Source organism: Carassius carassius, chromosome 20, assembly GCF_963082965.1.
Source record: "Carassius carassius chromosome 20, fCarCar2.1, whole genome shotgun sequence".
Classification (NCBI taxonomy): Eukaryota; Metazoa; Chordata; class Actinopteri; order Cypriniformes; family Cyprinidae; genus Carassius; species Carassius carassius.
The window spans coordinates 33,123,199-33,142,130 of NC_081774.1; the positions used below are offsets into that span (position 1 = coordinate 33,123,199).

Genomic DNA, 18,932 nt, shown 5'->3' on the forward strand with positions numbered 1-18,932 from the left:
GGCAGCAATTGTATTCATAATGTCAAAATAAAACCGACGTAATGTTACTTGAAGGCATTATAGCCTACTATTCCTGCCAAACTTTCATGGTTCGGTTAGTGTTACTACAGTAAATCCATGGTGAATGTTGCAGATCACTGGATAGTTCATTCACGGCACAATGTTTCTTCCTGGTTTCCACGCGCTGTTTGATCCGGTAATAACGGAGAAATGTGAATGTTTCTCTCTAGGTCTCGCAGCGATGTTAATACTTCTGTGGCAAATTCAAATGCTTTCTTTACTGGATCTCTTATTAGCGCTGTGTAGTAACAGCGTCGCATGATCACGATCGGCTCGCGCTGCAATGGTCCAACTGATTAACCGTCTGTCAACCACACAAGGATTATGTTTGCCATTTGATGTTGCCACGCGCAACGGGCCTACATTTGAAATAACGAAATTGTAATTGAAATCGGCATTATTAGCATATGATTTTTTAAAAACTTTGAAAAAATATTTTTATATAATATTAGTAGAACATTTTATGCATTTTTATTCACCTCAAAGCATATCTGCTCCCAGGACCCCAGGTTGGGAACCAATGAATTAGACGAAATTACTGACAACATGGGCATTATTTTCTCTAATACATTAGAAGCTGTTGCCCCCATCAAATTGAAAAAGGTTAGAGAAAAACGTACTGTGCTATGGTATAACAGTAATACTCACTCTCTCAAGAAAGTAACTCGTAGTCTTGAACGCAAATGGAGAAAAACTAACTTGGAAGTTTTTAAAATTGCATGGAAAAACAGTATGTCCAGCTATAGACAGGCTCTAAAAACTGCTAGGGCAGAGCATATCCACAAACTCATTGAAAATAACCAAAACAATCCAAGGTTTTTATTTAGCACAGTGGCTAAATTAACAAATTACCAGACGCCACCTGATTCAAATATTCTACCAACGTTAAATAGTAATGACTTTATGAATTTCTTCACTGATAAAATAGATAACATTAGAAATACAATAGCGAATGTAGATTCTACAGCGTCTAACACTTCAGTTTCATCCATCGCACCCAAAGATAAACTGCAGTGCTTTACAAATATAGGACAGGAAGAGCTAAATAAACTTATCACTGTATCTAAACCAACAACATGTTTATTAGATCCTGTACCCACTAAATTACTAAAAGAGCTGTTACCTGTAGCCGAAGAACCGCTTCTCAATATCATTAACTCGTCGTTATCTTTAGGTCACGTCCCAAAACCATTCAAGCTGGCGGTTATCAAGCCTCTTATTAAGAAACCAAAACTAGATCCTAGTGTACTGGCAAATTATAGGCCTATTTCAAATCTTCCATTTATGTCTAAAATTTTAGAAAAAGTTGTGTCTGCTCAATTGAGCACCTTCCTGCATAAAAATGATCTGTATGAAGAATTTCAGTCAGGTTTCAGGCCCCACCATAGCACAGAAACTGCACTTGTTAAAATTACAAATGACCTGCTTCTTGCGTCAGATCAAGACTGCATCTCATTTCTAATCTTACTTGATCTTAGTGCTGCGTTCGACACCATAGATAATGACATACTCATAGATCGATTTTTGGACAGATGAATAAATCGTAGTTATATTGAGTGAATGAAGTTAATGTGAAAATTCAATCTACAAGAAAAATTTGCTTCCAACATTTCATTCTTCAAATGTATTTAACTTATAAAACAGCCATTAAAACATTCTCAAGGTTGAAGTAGCTCCAACTCGGTTAACTGACTGATTTATGAAAAATAATAAAACAATGCTGTTACATTTATATTGTTGGCTTTTCTGAGGTAAAAGTTATGTTGAGACTGTTATGACGATTCACAAGCTTTAATCACAAGATTTATTTTTTTATTTTAAACAGTGATTTAACAATTCCTTGAAACATTCATTTTATTTAATTATTTAGATTTTCATCAGCATGCCTTCTGATATTCATTTATGATTATTTTGTGCTGTATCAAGAAGGCACCTGGAGTTTGCTCCACCAATTTCTTTGTACATGCACAGTGACAATCATTTTCTCCTATCTCTTATCCTAAAAAGAGGAAAAGAGGTGCTGAATACAGTGACCTCACAGCACATTCATCGAAAAACACATTTATTGTTTGTACTTCGTGATAAAATTTGCAGAATTTAAAGGCATTGAAAGCTAACACCATGTTTCCTGATGGTATCTCCCAAGGGTAGCATGCACTGGGTGAAAAGAAATGGTCCTAGTACTGAGCCTTGTGGTACTCCATACTACACTTGTGATGGATGTGATACCTTTAAGGTGTAGTAATAAGACACAGACCTTGTAATTATATGGTAATATAAACAAGTAATTTTAATCATTTAAAAATGTTGTTACTGCTGAATTTTAAGCCATCCGTTTACTGCAATAGACATGTTTTAATTATGTCTTTAATACATTAATCCCCCTTCTACAGACTTTTGTCAAAACAGCTGGATCTTCACTGTGGGAAGTGTGGTTTAGTGAAGGACATATTCAGTCCTGAGGGCAAACCATGATCTGAGGCGCCACTCTGGGGCATGAATTTCTCTAGCGGCAGGTATTTATTATGCATGAAGGACTTTAAATGTCTTCTAAGTTCAGTCATTTCGTTGAAACTCCTCCCGCATGGAGCACAGTGAAACGGCTTCACTTGACTGTGAACGCTCTCATGCCTTTTCAGGCATCCTGACGTTTTAAAGCCTTTCCCACACTGAGGACAGATGAACGGCTTCTGATCAGAGTGAGTTGTTAAGTGAATCTTTAAGTTTCCTCTGATTGCAAAAGTTTTCCCGCACTGCTGGCATGTAAAAGGCTTCTCTTGAGCGTGCAATCTCAAGTGCCCTGTAAGACTTCCACTTTGATGAAAACTCCTCTCACACTGAGTGCACTTGAACGGCTTCTCTCCAGTGTGGATTCTTATGTGTTCTGTAAGGCTTGCTCTTTGTTTAAAGCCCATTCCACAGTACTTGCACGTGAAAGGTCTCTCTCCAGTGTGAATCCTCATGTGATCCTTCAGGCTTCCCTTACATGTGAAACTCTTTCCACACTGATGGCAGGTGCACAGCTTTCTAGCTCCATTCCTCTTAGTTCTTTTTTGTGACGCATTAGATTTTTTTTTTTTTGAAGTTTCTTTAATCTCTTCTTCACTTTCCTTTTCAGCGTCACTCAGTTCTTCATTTTCTTCAAGCTCACTCTGTTCTTCAGTTTCCTCTTCTACTTCCATCAGGTCTGAAAGGAACAAATTATATTTACTTCCAAAAAAACAATCAATTAAATTGTGCACATATGCACATTTGCCTTTTATACATTCCTGTGAATCTTAATATTTAAGACTTAGGTATACTTTCATGCACATTATATTCTATATTGCATTCTGGGATATGGCGGCCATGTTGATGGCCTCGTGAATGTAAACATACAGCAAGTTGAACGAGAAGAAGCAGAGTTGGGAGAAAGAAATATGTTATAAATATGTTAAAATCACAAAAAAGTTGTGGGATTTACAGGGATACGCTAAATAGGGATGCCAGAGACCGGTATGTTTGTTTTGTTTTTGTGAGCGCCTACACTTCAGAACAGTTCTGAAGCTACAAGTCATTGTGTGGTTCACAAATAGATGGGTTTAGGAGCTGCAGATCATAAAGCCGACAAACAGTGGGAATACAGTAATCTGCGCTCCATCTAGCTAAAGTTACTAGTTTAGTAAATGTTACTGGTAACAACCACTCACACGTGTACTTTTAACTATGTGTTTCAAAAGTGTAGTTAGTAGCGGTCAACCCTCCAGTTTGTTTTTTCCGGGGTTCTCATGTATTTGAGCTCTGTTCACGCTCTCTTCCCGTTTTAGTATTTTCCTGTAAAATATCCCGTTAGCCCTTACATCGGACCTGTCGATGTCTGTGTTGTTGTCCTGTTGCTACTCCTTGCCCTTCCAGCGAAACAGACGTTTTCAAAGCATCGTTTTGCTTACTTGAAGGCAACCTTAGTGTGATGTTGGGCTTTTTAAGATATTGTGGTTGTTGTGAGAGCACGATTTCACACCAATCTGTAAGTAAAGTCACGGTAGACCTAGCTTCACAACTCGCTTAACGTTAGTTAATGCAGCAGTTTTGTAGTACAAAATTTTGCTGTCAGCAGAGGGATAGCAACAGAAAGATGAATGTTTAAATGTTCCCGTATTTTGGATGAGTAACCTGGGAAATTCCCCTTATTTTCAATGTTCAATGTTGACTTAAGCTATATAAATTAATATTCAGATGTAATACTTTACTGTCCCATATCGATTATGTGTTGCGCTATTACACCCACAATACAGCAACGGTTTACCATGATTGAAAAAGATTTTTAATAAATCAGATTAAGCGTCTAAACACTGCGCAGTAGTCCGAGTAGCAATAAAGGAGGCCATCAACATGGCAGCCACGCCAAGTAATGACTTCATGACACCCAAGCCCTATTCTATATTTAATTATACAGAATACATATTTTTTTATATTTTATTCTATAGGACTTTAGTCTCCACAACATGAAAATGGTGCAAGTTACTGGATCGATTATCCATAATAATAATAAAGGTTGATAATGGCTTTGGTAAGACAGATATGTTTCAGAAATGGTAACGCTCTTCTACACAATGTGGGTCCAAAACAAATGCTGTGTTTTTACATAAATATGTGTGCACCATCATAAGGAGTTATGCAATTCCCACTAACTTGTACTTGTTTGGGCAGAAATTGTAATATTCCAGGTTAAGAAGGGTGAAGATGCCCTCTTAAAGTGACCGTTCACACAAAAACTTACCGTCATATTGTTACAAAGTTTTGAACACAAAAAGAAGATATTTTGAAGATTGTTGGTAATCAAACAGTTGCTGATAGATGTTGACTTCCAGAGTTCGAAATACTATAGAGTCCAATGGGACCAGAACTTGTTTGATTACAAACAGGTTTGGAACAACATAAGAGAGAGCGTAAATAACAAAGGATTACCTTTCTGAGGGAGTTATCCCTTTAAGAACAATGTGCATTTACTTTTACATTGTAACAGATTTAGATGTACATTTAGAATGTACAGGATTATGATGATGTGGCATTAAATAGAGTCACATTTGCTAATTTAGTTGTAAAAGTAATATTTGAAGTGTCATTAATGTAAAATACTAAATCAACTTTTCTATTTAAAATTGTGTTTGGATTATTTAGATGAATAATTAAATAACTAATGACAAAGCAAAACAGGAGAATAAAATAAACTATATTTGAAAAGTACATTTATTATATGACTTATATAAAGGCATATGAATATTTAAGGCATAAAAAATATTTAATATTGAATATTTAACTGTATAGTATTTGAAAATATATCACAATAGCAACACTATGAATGCATATTGAATTATTTCACTCAGCCTAAATAAGTGAAGATGTCTGAAATTGACTAAATGGAAATTCTGAATAATAACTAAGTCCATATAATAATAACTATAATAATTAAAAACAGCGCAGCCATTCATAAAAAAATGGTTGTGATAAGTTTGTGCTATGGCATGCATGTGTAGACTTCATTTGATATAGATGTGAAAATAAATAGATGTAAAACCTGTTGTATGTTGAGATTTACTAACATTACATGATCTCGTTACTAAAATTAGTTTCACATATAAAACAAACACTAAGGTTATTCATGGTACATTGCATCGCACATCAGTACAGGGGTCTGCAATAATCTAAATGTACTAACAACATAATCATTTGTGTGTCCATCGTCTCCAAAAATGAACACTGAGAGGATACGGGAGAGATCGTTCAAGTTACACGTGGAACATTAACCACAGATTTAAGGCCAATTTATACTTCTGCGTCGGGTGTGCGTAGCAGGTACGGCGTAGCATACGCATTGACGTGTACCCTTCGCCGTACCCTGACGCGCACCTCCTCAAACGTCAGTTTAGATGTAGCGGAGTGCATGAAGAGATGGAAGAACTCTCGAGACAAGTACGTTCGTCTCTGTAAAAAACTCGCCACAAGGAGCGGGGATTCAGGAGGAAAAAAATCCCCGCGTTTTATTTATTCCTATCTTGGCTGGCACCTCATGTCAAACATCGGCTTACGGAGTCAAACTTTGACGATAAGATAAATAATGCACGTCCTTTTATGTACCTCTATTGTGTTTCGGTTAGCTAACTTAACTAGCAATGCTACCACATGGGGTATTGATTTTTTGCAAAAATAATATACCTGTGAGTGAAAAAGCATGTGTAATAATGCCCAAATACCAAGTGGTAGTCCAAGAATGGCACAAAAAAGGAAGGGAAAAGAAAAAGATGACTGGGTCCGAGTGCAGGTTGCTCGGTTGGAGCTGCAACAGAGACTGTGTCAAGGCAATGATGAGAGCGACCGGTTTGGACAAACTGTTGCAGATATGCTGCGGAGGACCACAGAGCACAGGCAATGTTCGACGTGTCGAAGATACTTTTTGAGTGGCAGCAAAAAAAATAAACAATTGTGCCTACTTTGACAACGTTCAACCTTTTAGTTCTGCGCATATAGAAATGCACTTTTATCTGCAGTTTTGCTTTTTTTTGTATATAGTTTGCACTTTTGCATCTATTAATATTTATCTTGTTTTACTATTTGTGGAGGGTATAAAGTTTGCATATAGTATGCACTTTAGCTTTTTTATTTATTGTCTGTTCACACCAATTCATTCAGGTTATACGGTAGTTTGCATCATTTGTGAAGTTTCTCTTTTGCATCTATTTTTGATAATAATTGTAGATCACTGCACATTAATACATTGCACTGTCGTGCCCATATTTGTATATAGTTTGCACTTTTTATTTTAAAAAAATACTGCCGTTTCCAAAAATGTGTCAAGGTTATTGCAAATAAACATTAACATATAGTTGCACGTGTGTCTGTGTTTGCTCCTTTGCATCTATTTTTAATATACAGTTCAAGACCATTGCACCTGTTTTTTACTCTCTTTTACATTAAACAATTTGTGTATATAGTTTGAACCAATTATTTTGGTTCCTGCTGTATGCATATTTTATGGTTCAGGTTACAGTAAATTAAGATCTTACAGTTAATTTATTTGTATAGTTTGCTCTTTTGCATCTATTTAATGTAAACAATTATAGACCATTGCACCTTTACATGATGCATTTGTATGTATAGTACAAACTTTAAAAAAAAATCTATCCCTGCTGTTTGCAGATTGTATTGTGCAGGTTAATGTAAATAAAGGAACAATGACATGACTTTAAAACTGGACTTTATTTAAATGGTTCCATGTCATTTATTGGTGCATTATATTTTACACCAATACAATTTACACACCAAGTTGACCACGACACACAATGTTGTTTTGCCATGGCACGATTCCGTGGGGTGACTGAAAGAAGGCAGTCAGCTGTGGTGGAGCGGGCTCTTGAAAAGTGCCGTGGATCGAGTGGTTCACTCTGCGCCACTCCCCGAGCTGAGGTGACCCTGTAGTGTCAGTGTCTGTGAAATTAGCAGGGATGTATCTGCTAACAGCTGTGCTGACCTCATCTGTGTAGGCCAGGAAGTTGTGTAAAACCGAACATGCTTTCACAATGTCTACTGCTTTGTCTGGCAGACATTCTAGAGGTCGTCCAAGGATTCGCCACCTTGCAACCAAAATGCCAAATGCATTCTCAATCACGCGTCTGGCTCTGGAGCGACGGTAGGTGTAGGTCTGCTTATCCATGGGCAGGTTCGTCCCTATGGAGCAAAGCAAAACAGTATTAATTGATAGGTAATCATTGAGTGCCAACGTAGCTGTGATCAGTTATTTTTTTATATATATACATATTTTATACACATACATACACACACACTATATATATGTATGTGTGTGTGTGTGTGTGTGTGTGTTGAGTATATATGTGTGTATTCAGGTTGACTGACAAGTTCTCAATGCAAAAAGTATCCCACTCAACCTGAATTCACCCCATATACACGAATAACAATTATATTAAATAAATACATTATGTCTGTGACATACCTGGAAAGGGACGCATGAGGTTGTTGTGTAGGGGAAATGCAGCATCACCAATGATCACATGTGGGATTTTGAGTCCTGTTCCAGGAAGATTGGCTGGTGGGGGCAGGTTCAGGTTGGGTTCAAGAAGCCTAGAACCAAATCGTCTCTCCTTGAATACACCACCGTCACTTTCCCGTCCGTATCCCCCCACATCCACCATGGTGAAGCGATATCTGGCGTCGCAGGTAGCCATCAGCAGTTGTAGTTGTAGTAGTCGCTCCCTGCGTGCGGTGGTACTTTTATGTTCACATGCTTTCCGTCTACGCTGCCAACACAGTTCGGAAAGTTCCACAGTCGCCAAAAATCAACAGCAATATTTTCCCATAGGGCGACTGATGGTCAGGGAAGAAACTCAGGCTGCAGTGCCTTCCACAAAGCTTTACATACCTCGGCGACTATGGAAGACACTGTGCTGGACGACAGTTTGTAGTTAGCTGCTACAGCCTGTTGGCTTCCAGCTGAAGCTAAATTTCGAAGCGTGATTTCCAGTCTCTGCGTAATGTCTACAGATACTGTGCGTAGACTGATGTATGATAAATGGCTGCACACGGCGAACTAAATCGTCGAATCTACCGGCCGACATTCGGAAATATCTGAAGTGCATTTCCTCGTCCATGTCTCTCAGTGGTAGGACAAGCACAGAAAATTCACCCTCTTTCTGTCTCAACTGGTTCACATTAACAGTTTTTGGACCTCGATAAGCTCCAGCTCCAACATGATCCGCTCTCTTTCAGTCGCCATTGTTCGTAGAAGTCCGCGAGGATCGAGGAATGTAAACACAGCGGAACCCGCTCGCGTCAACTAGCGTTTCGGCGGTGTAACTGCAGAGCAAAACAGACATATGCAGAAGTATAACCAAAGAGTATAGAAGCCCAAGAGGCGAAACTCTGTTGTGTTATAGGTAACAGTCTGTAGATGGCGCTGCGGAGGCGCGGCCGTCATTATGGACTGAAAGCTGCTGAAATGGTTAGCGCCAGTTTGAGTGTAGAGGTTTTGCTGTTTGTTTTTAGAAATCTATACAAAACTTGAACTGGCTAGTAGCTGGCTAGCAAGTAGCTGGCTAGTAGTACACTAGTTTCCGAAAGATGGTCAGAGTTATTTTTTGTTCATGTGTGCATTTGCTAGATTATACACCTTTTTGACTAATGCTTCCATTCTATGTCAATGCCTCTTCTCTCACAAAAAGAAAAAAAAATACAAACTTCTCATACACAAATGCACACACAATAGATGGTGGTGTCTGATTAATTACTGAGATCTTATGGCACCACTTCCATTTTAGTACTGTTTATAGTTCATGTGTGCACTTGCTAGATTGCACATCTGTTTTTTTGTACCTTTCCGTCTGTAATAGGACATTCACAGATGGTTTTGTTCTTGCCATTGAAACGTTCACTGTGTGCATTTTCACTGAAGATGTTGAAAAACAAGTTGTTAATATTTTTGTGATATTCTTGTTAAAGGTGAACTGTCTTTAGAAATGCTCATTTTTAATTGTATTTATTTATTTTTCCAAATCATATATATGGTGATGGTGATGTTCACTAATGTCAAAATCAACATTTAAATAAATCTTATTACTGTGTGTCTGCCTATATATATTATTTCATGAATTTCTGTTATTCATATAACAAGGAAAATGCATAATAGAACATAAATATTGATAGATTAAAGGTTTGCAATAATTTTATAATTGTATCTTTGCAAACCGTAAGTGGTAGGCTAATGAAGCCGATTCGGTGGGGGACATACCCTTACAAAAAAGTGCTATAGGAATCTTATATTATATAGGAATCAAAATATTATAGTAATCTTATAGGAATACTAGGCGTATAGTAATCTGGGACATACTACAGAAGTACGATAAGACTACTATAGAAATACTATAGCAGCTTTAAAAAATTATAGAGGTATTACAGAACATCACAGAAGTATTTTATATTCTGTAATACCTCTATAATATCCTAGAGCTGCTATAGTATTTCTATAGTAGTCTTATAGTACTTCCATAGTAATATTTTGTCCCAAAATACTATTTTCCTAAGGGTAATTAGGCCATGCATAACCAACACATAGACGTATATTTTCTGTCATTTAACGTCGGTCATCCTCATTAATGTATTTTAAATTGTTTTCATATTTAGATATGACGGCCAGAAAAAAATTTTTATGTTAAGGGTCAATATCACTATAAAGTGCCTTTGGTGTCCTCATCAGAATCGCTCAGTCATCATGAACATAATGCAAAATAATGAAATTCTGAGCTTTTATAATAAATGACCAACTTAACCAACCTAACTTCAGTGAGGATAAAAAGTGGTTAAATGACAAAATTAAAATACTTTTTTAATGTACTTATTGTCCTCAGCAAGTAATTTAATAAAAGAAGTCATTTTGATTATTTATATTTTATTTTCATAATAATATTAAGCAGTTTGCACGTGTCCCTGAAATTGCTGTCCACCCTGTCATTATGGGGTAAACGCCCCTTTAAGAAACCAACTGATGTACTCAGTGACATCCCCTCCATTTGGTCTTTCTTCAGTTGGAGGTTAAAACATCTGCAACACACACAGTAAGTATCTACACTTATATTTCCTAATTTTCATCATATTGTGTTTGTAGTTGCGTGTTGTCAAGCTTAACATGTCCACCCTGTCATTGTGAAATATTAATTAATATAAAAACTTTTCAAAAATTCAAAATGTGTATTTTAAACAGTGCACAGTCAGCTTCAACAGTGAATCACTTTGCTAGCTGCTGTACACCATGTGCTCATTAAATGCTAACTTTAGCCAAAAATGTCCACCCTGTCACCAAGCCTTCCATTACAGGGTGGACATGGTTCATCATGACAGGGAGGACATTTGCAGTTTTTTTTCACATTTTATAACAGTTATAACACAGTTATAACACATATATTATAACATTAGATTCTATACATGAGTGGACGTGAACTTTGTTGGCAATATCACTATCAGCAGGTGTTTTGATGATGATAATTTGATGATAGTTCACAAACCTTTTTTCCTATGGAATCAAAGATCAACATGGATTTCATTGACTGTTTGAAAAAATACAGAAAAAATAATTTTAATTGCCCTAACAATTTAAATAAATAAGACTAGGCAAGCCTTCTGCTCCATATCACCCTCCAGAAGACATGACCCTGTAGCCATCTGGGCCCACCTTCATCCAATTTTAAAGGTAGTGAGAGAAAGACACCCTCAAGTCAGCATAATTCATTTTTTTTAGCGACGGGCCAGCAACACAATACAGACAAAAAGGAAATTTCTTCTTTCTCTCAACGGAACCTTACAAGTATGGCTTCAAGGGAATAACGTGGAATTTTTTTGAGGCTCAGCATGGGAAGGGTGCACCAGACGGTGTGGGTGGGGCCCTCAAGAGGTCAGCAGACCGGATTGTGGCCCAAGGAGGAGACATCCCTGATGCCCAGTGCTTATATAACAAATTGAGAAGCCTGAACACATCTGTTGAGCTGTTCTTTGTCCCAGAGATGGATATTGAATCAAAGCCTGAGGTAATAGTCAGTTAAAGTGACAATCCATAATCCAACGTACTCCATAAGGTGCTTTTGCAGCGCATGTCTCTAGAAACTCAGTTATAGGAACCCCTGATCTGATGCTTTTTTCACATGTTGTTGTTAAAATACATTTTATTTATTATTTTTTATCTCACTTTAGGTACCTGCAATTGCTGCTGTAAAAGGAACCATGAGAATCCATCAAACAATCAGTTTGACACCTGGGCAGATGATGTACAGAGACATTTCATGCCTGTGTAAAAGGGATGATGGTGTATTGGACTGCACCTGCTTTAATCTTCAGGAGGTCACTCTCACTGATGTCCCACTTTCATCTGATAAGGCCAAAGCATGTGGAAAGGCACAAGATACCCAAATGAGACCAGAAACGATTGAGTCAAAGCACATCGGAGAGTGGTGTGTTGTCAATTATGACAATGAAGGCTACCCAGGTGTCATCGTGGATGTGGAAGGGCACAGTGTGAAAATTAAGTGTATGCACCATAATGGCACCAACAAGTTCTTTTGGCCAGGTCCCAGGGAGGACATCAGTTGGTACCATGATTGGCAGATACTTTGCCTAATGGCAGAACCACAAGCTCTGAACAAGCGTTCTCTACAGATTGATCCGTCTGTTTGGAAGTATGTGGAAGATCAATTAGAGTAATGCAGAAAATTAATTCCTGAAATCCTTCTTTATATTGCTTAAGGGTTTCTTGTTGTTACAGTTGTTTCTCTAACGTTCATGTTCTCTTCTAGTTCACCCATTAATGCATTTGTCCACCCTGTCATGCCAAGTTCCACCCTGTCACTTTGTTGTCCACCCTGTCATGTTCAACTTTTATGAAAATAAACAAATTATTTTAACAAGTTAACAAAACCTTGTGTGTGATTTCTTAATAAACAAAAAAGGGCCAGTTAGTATTGTTTTAAATTTTGACTAAATATCTTAATTGTTAGATTTTATTTAGAACAGAATGTGCAACTATCGCACATTTTATTGGGCAATAGATATTTAAGCAGTAACTTCATTATTATAAAAATACTTTTACCATTAACTAAAATGTTTTGTAGGGAAAGGGACACATTATCTTTCCTCAGATCTACATTTTATAATCACTATGCAATGAAAATGTATTTATTCTACTATGAATTTGTCCATGACAGGGTGGACATATTTTATCGTTTGCTAATATATTGTCAGCTTGCAGTTAATTTATAAAAAGTGCTGGAGCTTGACCAATATGTATTTCTAACAGCCTAATGTCTCCTTAATACAACACTTATAAAGTTAAATGGAAAATCTCAGATTTTTTTAGGGAAATTGTGAAGTCTCAAAAGCACTTTATGGTGATTTTGACCCTTAAGTTTTTCAGTGCCATTGACTCCCATTATTTCTCGGCGTTTTCCTTCAGTTTTCAGCCCATAATGGCGGCTGCGCCATCACGTCAGGGGGGCAACTGTTGCTATGGAGCGCTCTATTGAGTTTCGCTTCTATACTCTTTGCTTTGGTATAAATGCTCACGACGGCGTACACTCGACGCAGAAGTATAAATTGGCCTTAACTCCAAATAAAACATTGGTTACAAACCATTGTATCCACAAAGGAAGCATGGTCTCGCTACACTAACCACAGTTTTACCAGGGGTTTGTAGTAAAACTTTGGTGACACACATATCAATCAATGCGCCAAAAACACTAAAGCCATGATTCATTTTCGTGGGTTGAATGTTTTAGATAACGATCTGCGCTTCTGTCGCTGTACTGTTTCTGCAAACACACCGACACAAAGATATAACGCTGGAGATCTCTGTAAGAGTGAATAGAGATGATGTTAATATCACACACCTCTCTGCTCGTCGTGTGTTTCTGCATCGATCGCGTCTTCTTTCTCTTCTTTCAGAAACTCCATCGCTCGGTAGATTCAGTCGTTCCTCCGGGACTCGCTCCTTCGTGATTAGCGCTGCTTTCTTCAGCGGAATGATCAGGATGTGTGTGTGTGTGTGTGTGTGTGTGTGCTGTGGGAGTGGCTCACTGAAGCTCTGGGTCATGTGATATAGAGAGATCAACGCAGTGTTGGACATAACGAAGCACATTTACTCTAATATTGTACTTAAGTACACTTTCTGAGTATCTGTAGGCTATACTTTACTTGACTGTTATTTATTCTGGAAACTGATGACTTTAACTTCACTACATTTAGAAGACAAATATTTTACTTTTTCACTACACTACATTTCTAAGTAGAAAGTCAGTGGGGGATTTTTTTCTTCTCTAAAACGTGACTTTTTTTCAGACAGAATATACTCTTGTTAGCTAAGTGAAGTGATTTCCCTGCATTTTTTGAACACTGCAAATGTGATATTTACAACAGTTCAATAATAATTAATACTGTGGTACATGTTAGAAACAATATTGAAACATCTGATTTTGAACAATTGTGTACATGTAAATAATAGCTATAAAGCCACAGAAGAACAGTTGTGAGTAGCCCCTTTACACACGGCACGTCGGACACGGAAAACTGCCAAACATGGCCGGCTCGCCTTCTGTGTGAACGCAAACACATCCAGTGACTCCAGGTCAGGGACCTAGTTACATTACCGGGTTCAGTCCTGGAACAACCGCTGTGTGAACACAAGCCAGAACTAATGCCGTCGTAGTGATGAGGCACGTTATCGCACAACTCTTCCCTTATGAAAATTAACCATGGTTTTACTACAGATAAAACCAAAAAACCATGGTTACTATAGTTAAACCATGGTAACCACAAATTAACCATGGTTTTGCTAAATTAACCATAGTTTAACCATGGTATTTGTAGTAAATCTGTGGTTATACAAATGGTAGTCAACACGCCAAAAAACCATGGTTTACTACAGTTTTACTATAATAAAACCATGGTTATTTTTCGTAAGGGTTTTACCGGGTGTTCTGAAGGCAGATCAACGTTCGCGGAAAAGAAATTAACAAAAATTATGTGCCAACTGTAAAAGCCCCGGTATACTTCAAATGAAGTTCGTTTTAGTTCTTCGTTTGGGGGCAAAAAGAAGTTTGAAAAGGCTGAGAGACGGTATACTGGGGGGGGGGGGGGGGGTGTTTACATGGACACTACTAATCCGATCATAATAGGACTAGAAGCACAATCAGAATAAAAATGTCACATGTAAACACGTCAATCGGATTGAATCGGCTCGATCCGACTAAAATTTCGATTGGATTGGAAGGGGTGGTTTATCCTTTTTGTAATCCGAGCGAGGGGACATCAAAACACTTGATTGGATTGAAAATCGAAACGGGAAAGTACTGCGCATGCGCAGTGACGTAGACATAGCGTAATGATGTATGACGCACACAACGAGGTGTTTTTCCTGGTGAATAAAGTGTCATAAATAAGTGTCCAGTCATTATAAATCTCCCCTTTCACTCAGTGTATGTGAAGTGGAGCAGGAACACGTCCACCAATCCTTGTTTAAGACTCTCATCGACAGACGACTAGGTTTGAGTGCAGGAAGAGGCACTTTTACTACTTTTTTTTCTTTGCTAAAGTAAAGTTAGGCAGCACATGTTCATGTTCTGGTCGTCGCCTAATTATTACCCAAAGTAGATAAATATAACGTGTGCTTTTTAAAACAGCAGCGGGAAACGCTGTATATTCATGCAGTGTGCGCATATCAAAAGAGTAAATCCGATCAGAAGCTTATGACATGTAAACGCACATATCAACCCTGATCAATTTATTTACCGTTCATGTAAACACTACGTTCAGATTCGTCAATCAGAATGAATTCATTCTGATGGAAGCAAAAAGTGTCCATGTAACCGCACCTAGTGAAAACATGACTCGCGATGCTCTGGCATATCCCCTAAACACAACTCGATGAAATGATGAAGTGTAGGCTATCTAGGTGTGAGACTGGCACCAATGCTCAGAATATTATAGACAAAAGAATAATGATTAGCAGCAGTTCAGAGTCAAGTATCATGTTTGCAATACAAAATAACCATAATCAGTCCCTTATGGGAAGTGTGAATTGCTCATAGTCCATAAAACTTTAGCATGATGTGGAAAAAAATATATTGGAATAAGTTTGCTAGTGTTAGTGTTCATTTATTTTAATAAACTGGATAAATTGTTTTGATAAAAACAAAGGTTTATTATTGCATATTCGTTTGGCATTTCATTTATTGTATACACTTTAAATTCTCTTATTGAAGGAACAACAGCATCAGTATGGTGTAACATTTATTTGATGTCATGAAAACGAGATGTTTCATCTCATGGGGCTGATCCTCTAATAAATGTTTATAAATAAACAAATTTGAAACATGTATTTGGTACTTGCTACCTTATATCTTTACTCTTTCGTTTTATTATTTTTATGGCTTTGGAAAACTTGTCTCGGATGTCTCTCTGCATCACTTGCATAACTCCGGGTCGTCGACACCAAGCTTTGTTGTTATTTCTTTCTAGGAATGAAATACTGTCTCTAGATCTTTAAAGTCTCTCAGCGAGCGATTGTACAGGAGCAGATATATCTGTGTCAGCTCAGCTATTCAACAGTGTATTCAGTTGCTCTCCTAAATGACCTCCGCAGAATGAGAATGAGAAAAAAAAATTGCAAAGGTGGAGTTTCAGAACTGCCACGGACCAATAGAGACTCAAAGGTGTTTAGGAGCCAAAAGAACTCCCCCAGAAAGCTCGCTTGGGTTCGCTGTTTCGAACTGCCAAACAGACTTTGTTTGGGTCTGATTTTATTTCGAAATGATGTCATAGCAGTTCATTCCTCGATTTCGAGGCCTTAATGAAGCAGAGATCAGTTAGTTCCTCTCTAGCCGTGCTGAAGCGGAGATCGTTCGCCAGCTTCAGTGAAAGTTAATGTGCCCAGCGTTTTTGACTCGTACATTACACGTCACACACTGATGTCACGTGTCTTTACTGGACCTTTACGTGTTGTGTGTGAATGCACGCACATATTCTGGGTAATAGAGTGCCGAAGTTATGACGTCACTTTGTAGGCCAAAACGCGGAAGTGAGTTAGCATTTTAGCGCTACGGGTTCCCTTGCCCTAAAGTCTATGGGTTTTTTGAATGGGTTTTTGCTAAATCGCCTGAAATAAGGTCTGTGGATAACAAAGCCTCTAAATATTGTCACGTTTTGATCTATGACATAAAACACACCAGTTATAACCTGCTTGTGATTTTTTAAAACTTTATTGTGTCTTAAAAACGGTGGTTGCTAACAAGTTGCTAAAAAGGACTACATTCTTTGGCGGGGACTTTAGACGTCATCAAGACAAACATGAAATCTCTCACTAGCCTCACGTTCAGTTTACCTTTCAGTTAATATACATAACGTTATATATTTAGTCTTTTCAAGTTGTAGTTTTACAAATATTATTGTACACAGAATATTAAGGTAACGACTACCAGTTCTTTATTTCTGTGGAGAGACTGTAGTTTGACAATGGTGTTTTGTTTTGTCCCGAGATGCAAGCACAAGTCGTCGAATGAAAGATGCTCGGTTTACCGTTTTCCATCCGATGTTACCCCGCGGAGACTCTGGGTTCGTGCCGTAAAGCCTGGTTCACACGGGACGATTTTAAAATTGTCGACCGATTTTCCAAACCTGAGAGACCCCACACACAGCGATAAAAAATCACGGGTCTAACAGTGTTGGTCGTACAGTGTGTGGTGTGCAGCCACACGGCAAAATCAACACATCACACACGAACCGATTTGACTCCCGAGCATTCCCAGGTCAGACGGGAAATCTCGCAAAATCCCTCGAGATCAAACGTGACTTCAGAGTAAACAATCATGGCGGACGAAGAGGATGCAGTGGCCATAGTTTGTGCTTTGTTTGTAACAGAAAAAAAAACCATAAGAAAAACAAGAAAAGGCGATGGTCAAAGAAATGGAGACAACGCGAGCATGGACTATACTTGCTACATCATGATATGGAGGTGAGTTATCCAGTACTTCCTCGCACCACACACGAGAAGAAATCGTGCCAAATAAATCCAACATGTTGGATATCCCCGATTTGAGATCGGAGCGGTCCCGACGTCCTTCCGAGCAGAGGAGAGCAGTCTTAACACACCACACACGGCAGGAATATCTGATCAGATTATTTCACGATAATCAGAGCATCCTTAAGATTGTCGGAAGGGGTGAAGCGGGGCTAAAATCGGCCTAATTATCCTGCCGTGTGAACCAGCCTTAAGGTAAGCTCACACAGCCATGATTTCCATGTGAACCCCGTATTTACTGCCTTAATGTGGCCACAACGAAACTTGGTGCATATTGCTTAACACGCTATTGTTACTTTGACGGTCAGATGGAGTGAAAAAGGCTAGCGAGAATAAACGTTTTTCATAACCAAATCAACAGCTAAAATACCTTTGTCTTTCTCTTAAAATATCTAAATCCTTGTTTACTTTGCCACTGTTTAATAGATTAGATCGGCTGCAGTTTTATTAAAGGCTAACGTTACGTCGAGAAATGTGTTTAAAATATTCAAAATAATACCTGGTTTATTGATTATTGTAACTAGTTTGGATATAATTATAGAAAGGGTGGGTCCTGCACCCTGATATTTGTGAACTTGGCTTTTACCCACTTATAATAATATGACTGTATTTGTAAACAGCATTAGTTAAGGCATTAGGTAACAATGATAATAAATAATCTTTGTTATTTTAGTAGTAAATGTATTTTAATGTATTTAGTTGTAACTATATTTAATGTGCTATATAAACGTTGACAGATCAATGAAGATTAATGTAAATGCTAAAAAACTGCATTCTAATATAATACAAGTATTTTATTGTGTGATTTTCCCCCACCCCACTTTGTAATTTTAATCTGTAAAGGTGTAACTTCCATAAAACTAACATTGCTTATTTTGAGTTTATCCTCAGACGAGCTGACCGGAAGCCCAGTGTCCAGTCTCACATCTGCAGCTGTCATTTTCCTGCAGGGGAAAAAATGTCCCTGTTTTGTTTTTATCCACAAACCATGTTCCCACTGGACAAATTTTGGAAGATCACTCATACTCCCTGAAATGTTCAACCACCCATTGTAGCAACAATGCCATCTTTCCCTGTAGAGACCTGTTGTGTGAATTATCAGTTTTTGCAATTAGTGTATAGTTTGTTTTCAGTTTACTTATTTTATGAAAATAAAGATGTTTACTACAGCTCTTCCTGTAAGGTTTCTGTGGCTCAGTGATTAGAGCATTTTATTAACTGTGCAAAAGGTTGCGAGTTCAATTCCCAGAGAACGCTGATATGTATAGCC

The 18,932-nt window shown here is 37.9% G+C and overlaps 1 protein-coding gene across 1 annotated transcript; it reads right to left on the reverse strand.

Annotated features, from left to right (window-relative positions):
* Positions 1-2,105: 2,105 nt before the first annotated feature.
* LOC132095908 (gastrula zinc finger protein XlCGF7.1-like) lies at positions 2,106-13,643 on the reverse strand. Its single transcript, XM_059501003.1, has 2 exons — positions 13,479-13,643; positions 2,106-3,247 (listed from the first exon to the last, which is right to left on the reverse strand). Exons 1-2 carry the CDS (start codon positions 13,540-13,542, stop codon positions 2,478-2,480), a joined length of 834 nt encoding a protein of 277 aa, XP_059356986.1. The 5' UTR covers positions 13,543-13,643; the 3' UTR covers positions 2,106-2,477.
* Positions 13,644-18,932: the final 5,289 nt, after the last annotated feature.